The following is a 17,081-nucleotide window of genomic DNA, read 5'->3' as shown; positions in this document are numbered from 1 at the left end:
GTGTTGAAGGCAAGTCAGCTTCAGGCCCAGTGTATTTGTTGGCATTATAGCAATGATAACTAATAATAGTTGGCCCTGTTTAAATGCTTTATTGCACGTAAAAGGTAGCCTTAGGCAACAGATGAACATCACCGTCCCCTACGGACATCAAAGGGGCAAAGTGAGGACCAGAAACATTCATTTTGCCCCAGCTAGTAAAAAACACCGAGCTGTGGTTCGAACTCAGAGCTGTGACCTTAAGCACAAGGCCAAACTGTGGTTTTAGGCTTCCTACTGGTTCAGGAGACCTTCTCAGGAGGATTCACAAAGTCAAAACTATTTTCACAATACTTTTTCATTGTCAAGCTGTCTTGCGTGTGTGATGGAATATTCTGAGAGGCTACATAAGCAAAAGCTCTTTAGATGTCCTCAATTTTTAAGACTATTAAAGAGATCATGACCAAAAAGTTTAGAACCATTGCCCCAGGCCAGGAGTTCTCAATCAAGATCTATTGACATTTCTGTTGTGGGAAGCATTGTAGGATATTTAGTTGCATCCCTGCCCTTTACCCACTGGATAGCAGTATCATCCCCTAATTGTCTCATCACCAAAAGTGTCTCTAGACGTTGCCAGTGTTCCCTGGGGGTGGAGATCTCTGGTTGAGAACCACTTCACTAGGCTCTGCCATCCTTTTCTGCTGAGGCTTCTAGCCCTACCTCTTGTTGATAACTTTAGCATTTCACACTCTGGCTCTCTTTATCTACCTGTGTTGGCTGCCCCACCTGACCGTCTCACATACTCCCCCAAGATGGGCTCATGATTCTGGCTCTGGTTCAGTGACTTATTCTGGCTCTGGTTCAGTGACCCATTCCCACAAGCAAGACCACACAGCTTGCCTTCCTATACCTCTAGGCTGGTGCACACAGCTCCCTGGGCCTGGAGTGTCCAGAATACCCTCACCTCTCCCTGAACAATTTCAAATCCCACCCATCCACTAGATACCATAACTCTTTTCAGTTAACCTCTACAGGGCAGGGATTGTCTTTATTACTGTGATTCCAGCCCCTGGCCCAGACCTGAACAGCCGTGGGGTTACAACTCAGTTGTGTAAATTCTGGGGAGGGAAAGAGAACAACCCTTTCATCCAGGGTTCTCTATAATGGCATGGAATTTGGTCTGGCACATGGCAAGTAGCTGCTTTTGAAGCCCAGCTTAATCTGGTCAGGTCCTCTGAATTGCCTTTCCTCATTGCCCCTCTGCAGACTCTCCCTCCCCATTTATTGGATAGCCGGTCCTTCCTACAATTCAAGAGGCCTCCCTTCCCAGGCCTAGACTGTTTGGTTTCCTCACCTTCCAAAGGCCAACCTCTGCACACAGCAATGACCCTACCACTTCCCAGAGCAGATGTGTAAATTCCAGCCTTTCTAAGTTTGGTTTGGCAATCCTGTCTCCCTTTGCAGGGTCCTCATTTTCCCAGCATCCCTTGCTGCCAGAGGTGGCCATATCATCTTATTCTAGCCATAGAATGGCTCGAGAAGTCTGCTAAGAAGTTTGTGGAAGGTTCAGCCCTATTACAAGGAAATAGGGTGTCCGGTTTTCCTCGCTTGCTTCCCCATCTCTGGGAACATGGCAGCTGTCATGCAACCATAAGGCTGCAAACCGAGAGATCACCAAAATGTTTACAGGGGCACAGTGGAATGATTAGAAGTTCTTGGGCCACCACCCCTGGACTTCAGTAACCAGCCTTAGGTTTATTACCTGCAGTATTTGCCTGGCCCTGCCCACCCCCACCTCTTCTGTTTGAAAAGCTGTCCTTGGCTTTGCCCAGATGTTGGGACAGAGGCCAGAACTCCCAGGACAAAGGTAATCAAAGCCCCCATTATCCTCACACTTGAGTCCAAGTTCTAGGCTGTGCTATTTGGCCTCTCACAAGCCGCTGCATCCTTCTCAGGATTTCTGTTACTCCCTGGACACCAATAATCCAAACTTCCAGTTCCATCCATCAGTGGCTCCATTCCTGAATTTGATCCATTATGATTCCCCTACCTACTCAGTGGTCCAAAAATCTATCCTTCCTCTCATACTCTCTCTCCACCTGGCCTGCCTCATGGTGTCCAGTTCTGATGTGTGGTCATACTGGTCCTCCCTGCCTCACCTCTTGGTTTAACGGAGTCTTCCAAGTGTCTCTCACAGTCCCTCTACATACACCTGTCCCCACACTATCTGGCATTCTCATATTCTTGGGTAAATCTCACTCTTCTCCTGGATTCTTAGCTCATCCTCTTTTCAGCCTGCCCTACCTGCTTCAACAAAAATGTTCCACTATTGTGTGTGCAACCCCTCAGATGGCTTTCAGTCATGCCATGTCCCTGGCCCATCTCAGTGCTCTCCTAGATGTCGGGGGCCAGGTATGAATTCTCCAAGGTCCTAGAACTCACCTTGGACTGAGCCCACCCCCACCCCTGCAGGGACTTGCAATCAGGTTTTTCACTTTAGACTTTTTAATATTTCATACAGCGATTATGGTGCATTCAGGAACCCAACCCCCCAAACCCCACTAGGAGGGCCCCCACCCCAGCCCTCCCACCCCATTTGAGGGCCCCAGGTTTAGAGTGGAGGACGGGGAGGTAATCACCCATCTGGGACTGACCCCAGAGACTGTCCCTGCCCTGCCTCACCCTCCCCAGGGGTTAGGGGATAATGCCTGGGCACAGACCCCCATGCACCCCTCTGCCCCTGCTTGTGCACATATACACACTATGGCTCCTTGAAGAGTTGGTCAGTTCCTGGCAGGGCCCCTACTCAACAGCACCGAGTGGGACAGGGGCAGGAGGGTTGGGCTAAGGAGACCCTGAGAAGGAAGGAGGCCCCAGCTGTGGGACTGCAGGAAGGAAAGAGTGGGGGCCCCCCCCACCTCATCCACCTCCCAGAGAGTCTCCCGTAGTCCCCAGGTCCCCCTGCTGCTGGGGATGGCAGGTGGGGGTGGGGTGGGGTAGGAAGGCGAATGGTCGAGGCATGCTTTCCCTTAGCCAACCCCAGGGTCTAGTGATGGTCAGGGTTCCAAATAGGGGCTGTGTCCCTGCCTTGGAAAGGCTGAGAGCGGGGCTTCATTGCACAAAATACTGTGGGAGGGCCACACGCAGGGGGTGGGGCCCAGCCAGTCTGTATACAGAGATATTGCATTTAAAAAATGAAAACCTCATTTAAAATAATTAAAAAACGACAATGAGTGAAACAAACAAACAAAAAAAAAGCCCACACAACATGAGGCAAGTGGGGCAGGCAGGAAAGCAGGCAAGGGAAGCCTCAGACCCAAGGCATTGCCAGATCCTGTCTGAGCCGAGATCCCCAGCCTGGACTAGCTCCGGACCCCTGGCTGGCCGTCGGGTAGCGGTCAGTGGTCCTGGGGGAGGATATGATGGGGAAGAGGGGTAGGCCTGGCCTCAGTGTGGGAGGCTGGCACAACCATGCTGTCCGCCGGCAACTACTGAGACTGAGACAGAGACAGACAGACAGACAGACAAACCAGGCGAAGGAGCGATGAGAGCTTTGTTAGCACCCAGCAGACAGGCCAATGGGTGGGCTGACAGGCCAATGGTCGGGTGTTCGGACAGGCAGCAGGGAACATGTGGGCAGGCGAGCATGAGTCAGGCAGATAGGCAGGCAGCAAGCAAGAAGGATGCAGTTGGGGGCTGCCCTGTGAGGGGAGTGGCATCCCTCCAGCTGCTGCTGCCTGCTGGGGCCTCGGTTTGTGGCTTAGAACTCAGCTTAGAACTCGGTGTCCACCACGCGGAAAGCTGGCCTGCCTGCAGGGGAAAGCAGAGCGGATGGCTGTTGGTAGGTAAGCAAGTAGGTGGCTGGGGCAGGGAAAGAGGGCGAGGCCACACCTACCCGAGTCAGGCATTGACGAAGACCGAAGGCTGGCCTCCTTTTGTAGCTGGATCTCCTTTAGTGCAAATATGGAAGTAGCTGTGGGTAGAAGACAGACCGTGGAAAATGACCCATAGGCCCATCCAGGATCACTGCCCACATGGCCCTATTGGAATTACCAAAAATTGCCTTTTCTTTGAGAGGCATGGCTTTCACCTGTCAAATAATCCTTACACACAAACCAGCTACAACTAGGGAATATGGATTATTACAGGACACTGGGAAATCAGTAATTTTGTCAAGTGTGATAACAGTGTTGCAATTACCATCTGTTGAGTCCAGGTGATGAACACTGGGATTTGATTTAGACTAAACCACTGGGGAGATACAGGAAGTGGGCCAATTTTTTAAAGCTATAATAACGATAGTTATTAAATGTTTGAGATACATGCTAAATTTATAGATGAATGATATATCTGGGATCTGATTCAAAATAATCAGAGGGAATATAGATAAAACTAGATTGGCCACAAGTTGATGAGATGTTAGAGTACTTGGGGACTCACAGTATTTCATCTAATATATAAATAAGTATCATTTATTTTCTAAAATAAGATTTTGAGAGAAAGCAAGCGAGTGAGCAAGAGAAAGAGAAGTGTGGAGAGGGGCAGAGAGGGAAGGAGGGAGGCAGAAGGACAAGCAGATTCCATGCAGAGCATAGAGACTGATGTGGTGCTCACAACCCTGAGATCACGACCTGAGCCAAAACCAAGAGCTGGACGCTTAACCAACTGACCCACCCAAGGGCCTCTATTTAATTTTTTTCAAGTAATCTCTTCACCCAACATGAGACTCAAACTTACAACCCCAAGATCAAGAGTCCTAGCTCCACTGACTGAATCAGCCAAGCACCCCTAAATATATATAATTTTAAAGTGTCCATATTAAGAAGTTTTTTTAAATCAGGCATGAAGGGGCACTTGGGTGGCACAGTCAGTTTAGCATCAGACCCTTGGTTTTGGTTCAGGTCCTGATCTCAGGGTCCTGAAATTGAGCCCCGTGTTGGGCTGTGTGCTCAGCATGGAGACTGTTTAAGATTCTTTCCTTATATTTATGTCCCTCCCCACTGCCTACTCTCTCTTTCTCCCTCTAAAATAAATAAATCTTTAGAGTGCCTGGTGGCTCAGTCAGTTAAGTGTCCAACTCTTGGTTTCGGCTCAGGTCACGATCTCAGGATCCTAGGATCAAGACCCAGTTGGGCTCCATGCTTAGCTGGGAGTTCGTTTGAGGATTTCTCTCCCTCTTCCCCTCCACTTGCTTGCTCACTCTTGTCCTCTCTAAAATAAATAAATAAATCTTTTTTTTTAAATCAAGTATAAAAAGAGAATACCCTGTGTGATTCCATTTCTGTAGAGTACAAGGATGGGGAAAACTTATCTATGCTGTTAGAAATCCAACTAGTGGGGATACCTGGGTGGCTCAGTGGTTGAGCATCTGCCTTTGGCTCAGGTTGTGATCCCGGGGTCCTGGGATCGAGTCCCACATCGGGCTCCTTCCATGAAGCCTGTTTCTCCCTCTGCCTATGTCTCTGCCTCTCTCAGCTTCTCATGAATAAATAAATAAAATCTTAAAAAAAAGTCCAAATAGGGGTAACCCTTAAGAAGAGGCTAGGAATACCTAAAGCAAACAAGAGGGCACTTCAAGGGAGCTTCTCATATCCTTTCATATTTTTTCTCTCCTTTTTTAAAGATTTAATAAATTCATGTGTGAGAATGAGCAAGAGAGCAATGAGGAGAAAGCACAAGCTGAAGGAGGGGCAGAGGGAGAGGGAGGAGCAGACTCCCCATTGAGCAGGGAGCTCAATATGGGACTTGATCCCAGGACCCTGGGATCATGACCTGAGCTGGAGGCAGATCTTAACCAACTGAGCCACTCAGGTACCCTCACATCCTATTTCTTGACCTGTATGCCAGTTACATGGGTGTGTTTAGTTTGTGAAAATTCACTGTGCTGTGTATACTTATGACCTGTGCATTTCTCAATATGTATTTTTTTTAAAGATTTTATTTAGAGAAATAAATTCATGAGAGAAAGAGAAAGAGAGGCAGAGACACAGGCAGAGGGAGAAGCAGGCTCCTTGCAGGGAGCCCAATGTGGGACTTGATCCCAGGACTCCAAGATCACGCCCTGGGCCAAAGGCAGGCGCTAAACTGCTGAGCCACCCAGGGATCCCTCAATATGTATTTTATAAAAAAATATTTACAAAAAAAAGGGAAAGTGATGTTGCATCTATTTTCATGTAGATTTAAAAATTTCCATGAAAGGTAAAAAGTAACTGAAAGCTAAATAGTTTTTGTAATAAACACACCACACTTGTGAACAAGGATGTGCCCCCTCAGAGATGACCTAGCCAGAGCCCTGCACAATCTGCCCCATGTCTTGTTCCCCACACCCCCCTACCAGTTCCACTCACTGTCAGGAAGTTTGTGGATCCGCTCCCCCAGACTGAGGAAGAATGGATGTTTCATGGCATCCTCCGCGGAGATCCGATTGCGACCTTCAAACTGAGTAGGGGAAAGAGGGATAGGGGCAGGGGCGGTGGCAGCACTGGTGGTGTATTGACACCTTCAACAAGTAGGCCTCTCTTCCTCCCCACCCCAGACCCTCCCCCTGGAGCTCCCTGTCTCCCCACACCTAGGATCCCCTAACCCCCAAGGCTGGCCCAGGAGGGTGGGCTTACCTGCAGCAGCTTGGTAAGGAGGTCAGCCCCATCACTGTCAAGTCTACCGCAAGGACAAGAGGACCTGCTTTAAATTGAGTTTGGGCATTCTGGTCCTTAACAGCCCCCCCCACCCCCTGCCATGAGCCTCACCGGGGTGCATGGCTCAAAAGGGCCTCGGCTCGATACTTGGGGTAGTTGTATGTCTTGAACTCTTCGTTGGACAGAATGCCTGGCCACGTCTCTTCAGTTGGGGTTCCTGGTAGGGAAGAAAAATTACTCTTAAGTGTTCACAGGGCACCTCTAAATGTCTCCATGGCTCCTAGTGGGCTCAACCATCCTCACCCAAGATGCGGAAGATGAAGTGCAGCTGTTCCTCCACTGTGGAGCCTGGGAAGAGGGGCCGGCCCGTGGCCATCTCATAGAAGATGCAGCCCACACCCCTAAGCAGGGAGAACACAGTGAACAGGGGAGGCGGTCAGCTGGTTGGCTGCTGTGACGAGCCACCCCCTTCAGCACACTGGCTCCTGCCACACTTCCACATGTCCTTACCACATGTCAATCTGGGTAGAGTAGTCTGTGGAGCCAAGCAGGATGTCGGGGGGCCGGTACCACAGTGTCACCACCTCGTTGGAGTAGGTCTTCGTTGGAATTGACTTAGCTCGGGCCAGGCCTGAAGGGTTGAGAGAAGGGGCAGCTGGAATTGAGTAGGTCCCAGGCAGTCTGGGGGACAGTAGAGCTGGGGACTAAGGGCGTCTGAAGCAAAGCTCAGAAAAGCTGAAAGGAACTGAGATGAGGTGGTCATGAGGAAGGGGGAAAACAAGAAGGTAAGGCTGGGGGATCACTGGGAGGAAGGGGGAGGCCAGGGTACCGAAATCCGCCAGCTTCAGCTCTCCTCTCTCATTGATAAGCAGGTTTTGGGGCTTGAGGTCTCGGTGTAGCACCTTCTGCCGGTGGCAGTAGGCCAGGCCACGGAGCAGCTGGAACAGGAACAGCTAGGACCCAGGAAGGGCAGGGAGAGGTCAAAGGGTATCCAGTAGCCTGACCCCCAGCAGATACTGTTCCCCCTCCCAAACACAGACACTGAGCTCAGAGCCTTATCTCACAAAAGAGGACAGGGTCCCAATGCCCTCCAAGGGCTCCCAGCAAAAAAAGCCAAACGGGAAAAGTCTGTTTCTGGGATTTTGTGGGGTGGAGTGGGTGAGTGGGGGCCCCCATGTGCCCCTGCTTCCTGCCCCACACCCACTTTCACGTTGTGCATGTTGATGACGTTCCCACAGTCATCCAGGTACTGCTTCAGGTCCTTGTCCTGAGGAGAGAAGAGGAGATAGTGGAAAGAAGAGGAGATAGTGGCCATATCCTCATCTTCCCCCCAGGACTCACTGCCACCCAACCTTACCAGGTACTCAAAGACAAGGGTGAGGGACTTCTCCGTGTGGATGATGTCATGTAGTGTGACGATGTTGGCGTGTTTGAGGTCCTTGAGCAGGGACACTGCAGGAAGCATGAGGGTGAGATGGGGAAGAGTCAGGACCTCACCCTCAGGATAGAAGTGAGAGCAAGGACCAGACAGGGATGAGCCCAGGGTTTCCTTGTTTCCCTGAGCACTCTGGGCTGATGGAGAGCCATTGGCTCTTTCCCACCTAATACCAAGAAGGTGTTTCCTTATGTTCCAGATGTGGAAACTAAGGCTCAGAGAAGAGCGTGGAGCAAGAACCTGGGACTGCAGCCCCAGTTTTATGTGACATTAGATTTTCACAACTTGTTTTTTATTTCTGTACTGATTTCCCTCACTACAGAGGCCTGCAGCTTTGTGTGAAACTGAGTTTGCACACATAATACCTATACAATTCAGGTTCATTCCATGTGATATTATGACTAGAAATTGTTGTGTCAAGGAAATTGGTGAGCATCTTCACGGGTGCTCTCAGAACCAAGGCAAGTACCCTGCTCTCTAATTCCTTGGCCTCTTCTCCAAACAGGAACAGATTCCTGGTTATCTTATTATCTAAATATTTGCATGATGGGCACTTTCTCCTGAAGCCCGGAGTGTCAGGAGGGAAGTCCCCAAAGCCCCAGTCTCTGTTCTCACTATGGGGCATGTGTGTATGTGTGCACACACGCGCATGATAATGTGCCATGGGGAGAGCCTGGGAAGCCTGGGACAGCCTTCCTGGGTGTCTGTACCTTCCCGGATGGCGGTGCAGGGTGCCCCCTCTTCGTGTTCCAGTCTGATCTCCTTGAGTGCTACAAGGTTGTCTGTGAGCTTGCTTTTGCCTTTGTAGACGGTGGCATAGGTACCCTGGGGTGTGGGGAAGAGTGATAGGAGAGGAGCTTGAGGCTGCAGGAAGTTCTCACAGACCCCTATCCCCACCACAGGCCCTGTGACTGTCTCTCACCTCGCCCAGCTTGTCCAGCTTGATGTAGGTCTCCAGTTTCCCAAAGCCAATCTCAGACTGTGGGGTAAAGGGGTAGGCTGAAGCAGGCTCACAGGAGGGGACTGGCTGGGGAGAGAAGTGGGGTGGAGGTGGGGGAGAAGCCGTGAGGGGCGGGGAAGAGGACCAGAACAGGAGATGCTCACTAGGCTGACGCGGCGGAGGCGGCGGCTAAGGGGCTTGTCGAAGATGGGGCTATTGAGGGTCAGCTTCTCAAGGTAGCCCTCAGGCAGCCGGATGTCGGCTGGTAGTGACAGGCGCTTGTTGATGTCCTAGCAGGCAAGACAGGTGAGAAAAAGGGCCATGAGCTCCACCTCCCCAGGTTGAACCCTCTTTTCTAGCCCCACCACCAGCCAGATAGGGGGTTAAGCACCTCAGTGGAGATCTTGCGTGGGGGATGGTTGCGCATGCGCACCCTCACTGGCGACTGCACCTCATCCGAGGACGTGGCTGAAGCCTGGTCACTTTCCCCATCAGACCCCATCTTCAAGTCCTCATGTACAATCTCTGGTAGTGAGGACAGGGGGAGGAGGGCAGACCAGTTGAGGTCTGGAGCCCCAGGAACCCCCCTCCCCAGCAGAACACATTCCCTCATCACACATGTACACACAAGCCCCCAGAGCAGCCTGGAGTCCCTCAGGGAGAGGGAGGCAAGGCCCAGGGAAATTCAGACAGGTCGAGACTGGTTGGATAGGGGTGGAGGGACAATAGTCACCTAGTGGAGCACCCCATTCCAGGGGTGAGCTGAGACTGGTGCTGGCCCAGGGCCAGAAGGCAGGCAGTGGCAGAGTAGCCAAAGGCCCTGGGAAGGCAGGCACCAATAGGCCTAAGGGGGTGCAGAGTGCAGGAGAAGGGCAAAGGGAAGGTTGGGGCAGCTGCAGCAGGCAGGGCACTCTTTCTCCCCCTGAGGCCTGGGCACAAAGCCAAGGAAAGGGACACAGATGGACAGAGAGAGTGTGGAGAAGATGGCAGGGAAAGGAGAGAAAATGGAGAAAGGAAAACGGAAATAGCACAAGTCTAAGGGGGAGCTCGGCTGGGAGGCAGCACCTGGGGGCCAGACTCGGGGGGCAGGAGTGGTCGGTGGACCTACCTGGTGCAGAGCTGAGTGGGCCCCGTCCAGAGCGAGGTTCCCCAGGAGCGGCACGAGTGGGTACCTCTCCAAGGTCAGTGCCACCGCCACCCCCACTTTCATCCAGGCCTATCTGTTCAGGGGCACCATTGGTCTTGTCCGCACTTCGGCCCCCTCGGAGTGTCATCGACAGCTGCCGCTTGATCTTCTTCATCCGATCCATGGCGACCTGAGCAGGGGATAGAGATGGGAATGGGTCCCATGTTAGTACCCATTACTAAAGGGTACCCTTAAAACCCAAGACAACTTAGTGAGGCACACTGACATGGATTTGTATCAGTGCCCACCCAACCACTGTTGAGCCCTGGAACCGCTCGGGAATCCTAGAAACCTGCCATAGATGGGGACCCTTGTCAGTACCTCCCACCAGCCCCTGGGGACCCTGCTCCTAAGTAGCACACCTGGGTATTGAGGCTTGGGTGGCTGGCTGAGGGTAAGGGCCCAACCGGTGAAGTGTTGGCCTCTATGGGGGCAGCCTCACTGTGGGAGCAGAGGCCTCCACAGCAGGCCTTCTCAGGTGCAGCGGCAATGATGGACCCAGCTGTGGATGGGGCGAGAGGCTCGCCCAGGACCGAAGGGCCACCAATACGGCCCCGGGCATGCCCATAGAATGGCATGTTTCGCCGGCACCAGCCCCACATCACCCCCAACTGCCAGGGCAGAATGCTCCCCACAACCACAAGGACGCTCCTACCTTCCCTAACAACCATCGTCATGGTGACTAAGTGGACTACCCCACTGGTCTACCTGAGTGAGGGGTGCATGGAGAGGGGAGTCTTGCCTAGACCCAACCACTGGGTAGGGTTGTGTGTGTGGGGGGCATGGATCTCAAAGCATACCAGCTGTCCTGAGGGCTGCTGGAAAGTTTCAATCAGGTTAGGACTCTATGGGTCCCATCCAGATTTTTATAAGCCAGGTCTCATTTCTCCTCTACTTGAGAGTATACATCTCCCTTATCATCCCAAATAAATGTCCCAGTCCTCAAGGGTGGCCCACTAGGTCTTACCCTATTAACCCCTATTATCTCTTTGGCCTCACCTCCCCCTCAATCATTGCTAGTTGCTGGTCTGCAACCACACCCAGCAGTCCTACCTCAGGGCCTTTGCACTGGCTATTCCTGGTATGTGGAATACCCCTCCCCCAGATTTCAAAATAGCTCACTCCCTCGCCTTCTTCGGACCATTGTTCAAATATCACCTTTTTAATGGATAACCCTGCACAAATAACCCTATTTAAAATCTCAACTACACTGAGCTCCCTCTCTTTGTCAAATTACCCCCCCCCAGCACTTATCACCTCCTCAGAAATGACACCATCTATTTATTGGTTTCTGTATTCTTAACTGTCTGTCTCCTCACCGCCATAACTAGAAGATCAGCTCCGCCAGGGTAGATTTCTGTTTAGGTCACGGCTATATCCTGAGGACCTGGAACAGTGACTGACACAGAGTAGATGCTCAAAAATTGCTTATGGCAGAAATTAATGAATCAGGGTACTGAGGGCCTAAGACCAATCTCTACCAGGATGGGCAGGGTAAAGTTGGCTCTTCGTGAACAACTCCAGAAAAGGTGGCCCAGGGACACTGGCATCGGCAGGAAGATGACCTAGATGGGGCTGCTGGAGGGAACAGGGCCACCAAAAGGCTTAGGCTGGCCTTCTTCTGCTTCCTCCTGGGCTCTAGGCCAACAAGGAGGGGGAAAGACCTGGCCTAGGAACCATCTGGACTCACAGCAGGGCCTACGATGGCCCTGGGCCCAAGGGAAGTAGAGCTAGATAGGAGGTGGGAAGGTGGGAAGGTAGGAAGGTGGGGCTGGGGCTGAGGCTAGATTCGAGGAGAGAAGTGGGTCATCTGTTACCTTGAAATCAGGTGCTTACCTCACTGGTCCCTACACCCTGCTTCCGCCTACCTGACCTCACCACCCCCAGGAGGGGCCAGCCTAGCAGAAAGACCCCAGTAAAGAAGATGAGGTCCATTCAGAGAACCCAGAATAACAACAAAAATCCTGACCCAGTAGGCCACACACTGGACCTGAAGCTGAAGAAGCATGGCCAGCCCCCAAAGGCAGTCTTGCATCCATGGTACAAATACCCAGTCGCTTTGCCTGTTGTGGCAGGGAATGGGACATCTGGGGGGACGGTAAGTAGGGCTGGATGGAAGATGAGGAGGGAGCCAGAAGGAGCCAGGGTCCATGACCTCTAACTGGAAACTCCAAGGGCTGGACATGTTCCAGAGTTCAGTTTTTTTGGGGATTTTAGGAAGACAGGATACAAAACCTGCTTATCATGCAACATTCCTAGCAGGGGTGCCCTGGGCAGACCTTTGTGAACAGAGACACTTGAACATTAATATACAATAAAACTTTTAGATGTTATTATTTGCATCTTCTGAGCTTTTTAGATTTTAGAATAGTGAGGGAGGGAACAAGAAATTGGATACACAACTCCACCAAAAAAGGGCATATGTCCTTCCTGACCCCTGAGGACATACCCCCATCCTCAGAATACTCTCACACGCAAGGGCACTCATCACTTCACACCACACTGACCACTGAGGACATAGCCATTACATTTACTCACTCCCACCAAGAACACATCACCCTCAGCCTGTCCAAACTCCCGTAAGCACATATTGGACCCTCAAGAAGGCCTCCCTGCATTCTAACTTTCAGCACCTGCAATTTCTCCATTTATTTCCAACCCCCATCAGCATACAGAGCCCCCAAAGAGCAGAGAATTCTGTTTGAATATGCTCGGGCCCCTCTAGTTTAACCCTTACCACCCCACATTCTTGGATGCCTCCCAGGCCCAGCCGCCTGTTTGCTTCTCCAAAGCACTTACCCCCATTAACACACTGTTCCCCGTGCATGATTCTGACCCCTATTAACACGCACTTGGGACCCTCTACAGCTGACCCACATTAGCACTCACTGGACCTTCACACTCCCCTGAATCTCATTAACACAAAGTGAAACTTGCCAATCCCTGACCTGTTTTTGCCCACACTCAGACCCCTCCACGGCTATAACCATCATTAAACACATATTCTGATCCTTCTACACTACCCTGTTCCCACCACTTCCTGTCAGCACAAGCTGGACCTTCACTTCACCCTGACCTCTATTAACACACACTGGAACTCACACAGTACTCCCTATTAGCACATCCTGAACCCTTACTCAGCCCCATTCCCCATGGACACACAAACACTGTTCTATAATGGCCTGACCCTCATTAGCGCACACAGGTCTTCATTCAGCCTGGAGCCCCATTAGTACACTTCAGCCCTCCATCGTTCTAAATCCACTTTACCACACCTAGACCTTCACATATTCCTGTCCTTAATTTCTCTTTGCTTCAACTCCTCCACAGTTAGGCCTGTTCCCTTCATGACCCCGATCCTCCTTACTGCACCCTTTGGAACCTCAACACACCCCAGTTCCCCGTGGACACAAACACATACTGTCTTCGCAATGTTCTGACACTCACTAGCATTTTCCAGACCTCATACTGCTGACTCTTCCCCTGATGGCACACATTTAAGCACCTCTAAGGCTCTAAACCCATATCAACTGTCATTAGAATTTCATACATAACTGTCCCTTATCGCATCCCAGAATCTCATAACCCTTGTCCTCATCGATACACACTAACTTCACACCATCTTAACCCTTAATAGACTGAACCTCTTACACTGCTAAGACATTTCCCTCACCACTGTGCCCTCCCACTCCACATAGACCGATTTCTGATACCCAGTAACACAGCTCAGGTCTTCCACCACTCTGTCCCCATTAGCAATATACTGGGCCTCATACTACCCAGACCTTTATTATAAACACAGGAACATACCCTCTACAGCTATGACCCCCATTAGCACACTCTCAACGCTCCAAGTTCTTCCACTATCCTGACCTCCAGGAGCACTCTCCAGACCCACACGCTGCAGTCCCTCATGGACAAATACATAGTATTAACACCATCCTGAACGCTCATTACCACACATAGGGCTTCAGAACTCTGATCCTATTAGCATACCTCCTGCTATCTCTACCACCTTATCCCCCATTAACACACACGGGGTCTCTCTGCACCTATAACTCCGTTTGCATACCTCAGCATTCCTCTGACATGCTCTCCCCTATCACACACCGTCGGGGCCACCCACTGCCCACCCCCCGGTTAGCATACGCTGGGCGTCAAGCCCTACACAGCGGTAAGACTTATTATCACCGGCTCCGACCCCTCCAAAGCTCAAGCCATTAGCAAACCTTGAGCCTTTCACCACCCACTTCCACATCTTTTGGTCTTTTGATCACCCTGCTCCCCATTAGCACCCACAGGGCTGCCCATCCCCAGCTCCCAGACCGGGCCCAGGGCGGGGCCAAGGTCAGGGAGGCCCCGAATGACCCTTGCCCCGGTGCACTCTGGGAAATTCGCTGGGGGAGGGGGCACATGCCAGCTGTGCAGCCCAGACCCCTGGGCACCGCCCGGGGTCTGGGTTGGTTCTGCAAGAGGAAGGGCAGCCCCCACCCCACGTCTCGCGGACGCGCTCACCGGCGGGGGCGCGCGAGCAACCTCAGCGCCGCGGGGCCGGCGCGGCGGCGCCTGGGGCGGCGGCCCGGGATGAGGCCGCGCGACCTCCTTCTCCTCCTGTTCGCCGCAGGCGCCCGTCCCAGTAGTCTTCGGCCATGGCTGCTGGGCCCGGGCCGCCGCCGGCTGAGGAGGAGGAGGCGGCGGCGGCGGCGGTGGCTGAGGCGGAGGCGGCGTCCCGCTCAGCCGGCCATGAGCTTGGCCGCTGCGGGCGATGCCCCCGGGCTCGCTGGCGCCCGCTCGAATCCGAGAGCTCACGGCGGCTCGCGGCTCAGAGCCGACTGCTTGCGGAGACGCGGCGGATCCCAGGGCCGAACACCCAACGGCCCAACCGCCGCGCGCGCCGCGCTCCGCGCATGCGCACGCACGCGCCGAAAAGGCTGAAGTGGGAAGGAGGGGACTCACCTCGGACTGCATGTACCAAAAGACCCGTCCGCACCGGGAGGGGGCGCGGCCATTGCGCGCCCACCGTGGAATGTGGCGCCAGCCCTGGAACGGCGCCAGGGGGAAGTGTAGAGGTTGTTTAGTACTCAGTCCCGATTTCGCTAGAAGTTTGCTAGCCCACCGAAGTGGGCAGCAGCCAGTAATCAGCGTGCCGGTCACCACTCGGTCCCCCTACTTGATCTCACTTGGTACATCCCCATGGTGGCAAACGGGACTTTTGCAAGGAAGAAAAAGACTGATGAGACTGTCAGTTTGAGTCCCTTGAGCTGCCTCAGAAGGCAGGAATTTTAAAGGTTCGCGAGAAGATGACTTTTCTAGGAGAAGCAACCTGGAGAATCATTTGCCTTTACCACCTTAAATAGGACAGAGTCTAACCCCGCCCAGCTTCCCCCCCCCCTCCGCTAGCTCATTCCCACTGTAAACGTGTGCGGCCCCGCCCTTTGAGGTTGTCGTCCAGCCAATCGGATTTGCCCCCTGGGGTGAGGCCGCGCAAGAATGAAGGGCGTGGCTAAGCTGGAGAGGCGTGATTCACTGCCCCCCACACCCCCGCCTCTGCCCGGTTTTCATTGGTTTTCAGCGCCGGAGGCGGGCATTTCTTTTTGTTCTGAACGCCTCTCTCACTATAGGCCGAATATTCCACAAGATGATTGGCCAAAAGAGCGTTCAATCGCCTTTAGTCCCGCCTCTGGCCCCTCCCATTTTCCCTTTACAAGACTCCCGAGGCGGAGCTTAGGCTGAGAAAAGAGGAAAGGCGGACCTTTAGAGGGGAAGGTGCGTTAGTGCGCATGCTTGAGACTTTAGGTCGGGAGACCTCTTTACCGCTTCACAGGAGCGTTTGCGTATGCACCCGGTTTTGGGTTTTCTTTCCTGCTACCTCTCAGCTAACACTTGCCTGCCAGAGTCGTCTCCCCGCCCCCGTGGCTCTTCCCAGGTCTGCGGTTTTCTGTTTCATTTATTGCATGCCTGTGTGTGTAAAGCACTGACAGCATACCTAAATCCCTCACAGCTCTATGCCTGGAAAACTCTATCAACAAGCCCAGCTCAAATGGCGGCAGCTTTTGGCAGGCCTTCTGGGACATCTTTAATCTTTACACTGTACCCCAGTCCAAAACCAGCTTCCCCGCCTCTTCTGGGCTTCGTTTTATGGCAGCCTTGATCACACTGGTAGATTCATACTAGGGAGGATTTACCAGAGTACGATGGGAGCGGAAATACTTGACAAGGACTAAAGTCCACCGTGGGCTAGACCATCAGGTCCATCATTTCTCTGACTTCATTCTCATTTCCTACCCTTCTTTGTCTCACTCCAGACATATTCGTTTCGTTCTAGCTGTTTCTGAATAAAGCAGCCACAATCCAGCCCCAGGGACTTTGCAATTGCTGTTCCCCCTGCCTAGTATATTCTAGATACCCACATGCTTAATACCTCCACTTAAGTCTTTACTTCAATGTCACCTTCATGAAGCCTACCCTGAATTCCCTACCTGCATTAAAAATGCCTACCTGCACCCCCAACATTCTAGACCCCCCAGGCCTGGTCCTTTCGAATGATACCAGTTAACTTCTTACAATTTACTTGTGTTTGTCTATTCTGGGTCTCACCCTAGCAGAACATAAGCAGCACCCCCCTCCTTCCCCAACACACACCCAAGGCAGGGATTTTTTTGATCCATTGCTGTCTCCAATGCCTAGAATAGTGCCTGGCACATAGTAAGCACTCAAGGATTGCTGTGGCAAGTATTTGGTGGCAAACAGCTCTAGGCCAAGAAAAGAGAAAACCACGTACCATCCTTTCCTTCATGCCTGCTGGGTGCAGGGGGCGGGCTCAGTGAAGTGACCCAAATCCTGCCCACTAACCCTCGTCTTCCATCTTGTTGGTGTTACAATGGTAGCCAAACATGACAGAAAATGGCA

General features: G+C 52.3%; 1 protein-coding gene across 6 annotated transcripts; it reads right to left on the bottom strand.

Moving 5' to 3' along the window:
* Positions 1-3,510: 3,510 nt before the first annotated feature.
* CDK16 (cyclin dependent kinase 16) lies at positions 3,511-15,538 on the bottom strand. Of its 6 annotated transcripts, none has more exons than XM_038587282.1 (16): positions 15,129-15,538; positions 10,095-10,302; positions 9,378-9,511; positions 9,151-9,276; positions 8,969-9,025; positions 8,757-8,871; positions 7,969-8,063; positions 7,816-7,878; positions 7,441-7,564; positions 7,122-7,242; positions 6,915-7,012; positions 6,723-6,828; positions 6,591-6,654; positions 6,324-6,414; positions 3,872-3,949; positions 3,511-3,786 (listed from the first exon to the last, which is right to left on the bottom strand). In XM_038587282.1, the coding sequence occupies exons 1-16, from the start codon at positions 15,138-15,140 to the stop codon at positions 3,749-3,751; spliced, it is 1,530 nt and encodes a 509-aa protein (XP_038443210.1). In that variant the 5' UTR covers positions 15,141-15,538; the 3' UTR covers positions 3,511-3,748. The 6 variants fall into 6 exon arrangements, with proteins under 6 accessions (XP_038443210.1, XP_038443213.1, XP_038443212.1 ...); XM_038587285.1 differs by having other exon boundaries at positions 6,591-6,633; positions 15,129-15,535; XM_038587284.1 differs by lacking the exon at positions 15,129-15,538 and adding an exon at positions 14,688-15,065.
* Positions 15,539-17,081: the final 1,543 nt, after the last annotated feature.

Source organism: Canis lupus, chromosome X, assembly GCF_011100685.1.
Source record: "Canis lupus familiaris isolate Mischka breed German Shepherd chromosome X, alternate assembly UU_Cfam_GSD_1.0, whole genome shotgun sequence".
Classification (NCBI taxonomy): domain Eukaryota; kingdom Metazoa; phylum Chordata; class Mammalia; order Carnivora; family Canidae; genus Canis; species Canis lupus.
Note: the sequence above shows the minus strand (reverse complement) of the source record. Positions and strands in the feature narration are given on the sequence as shown.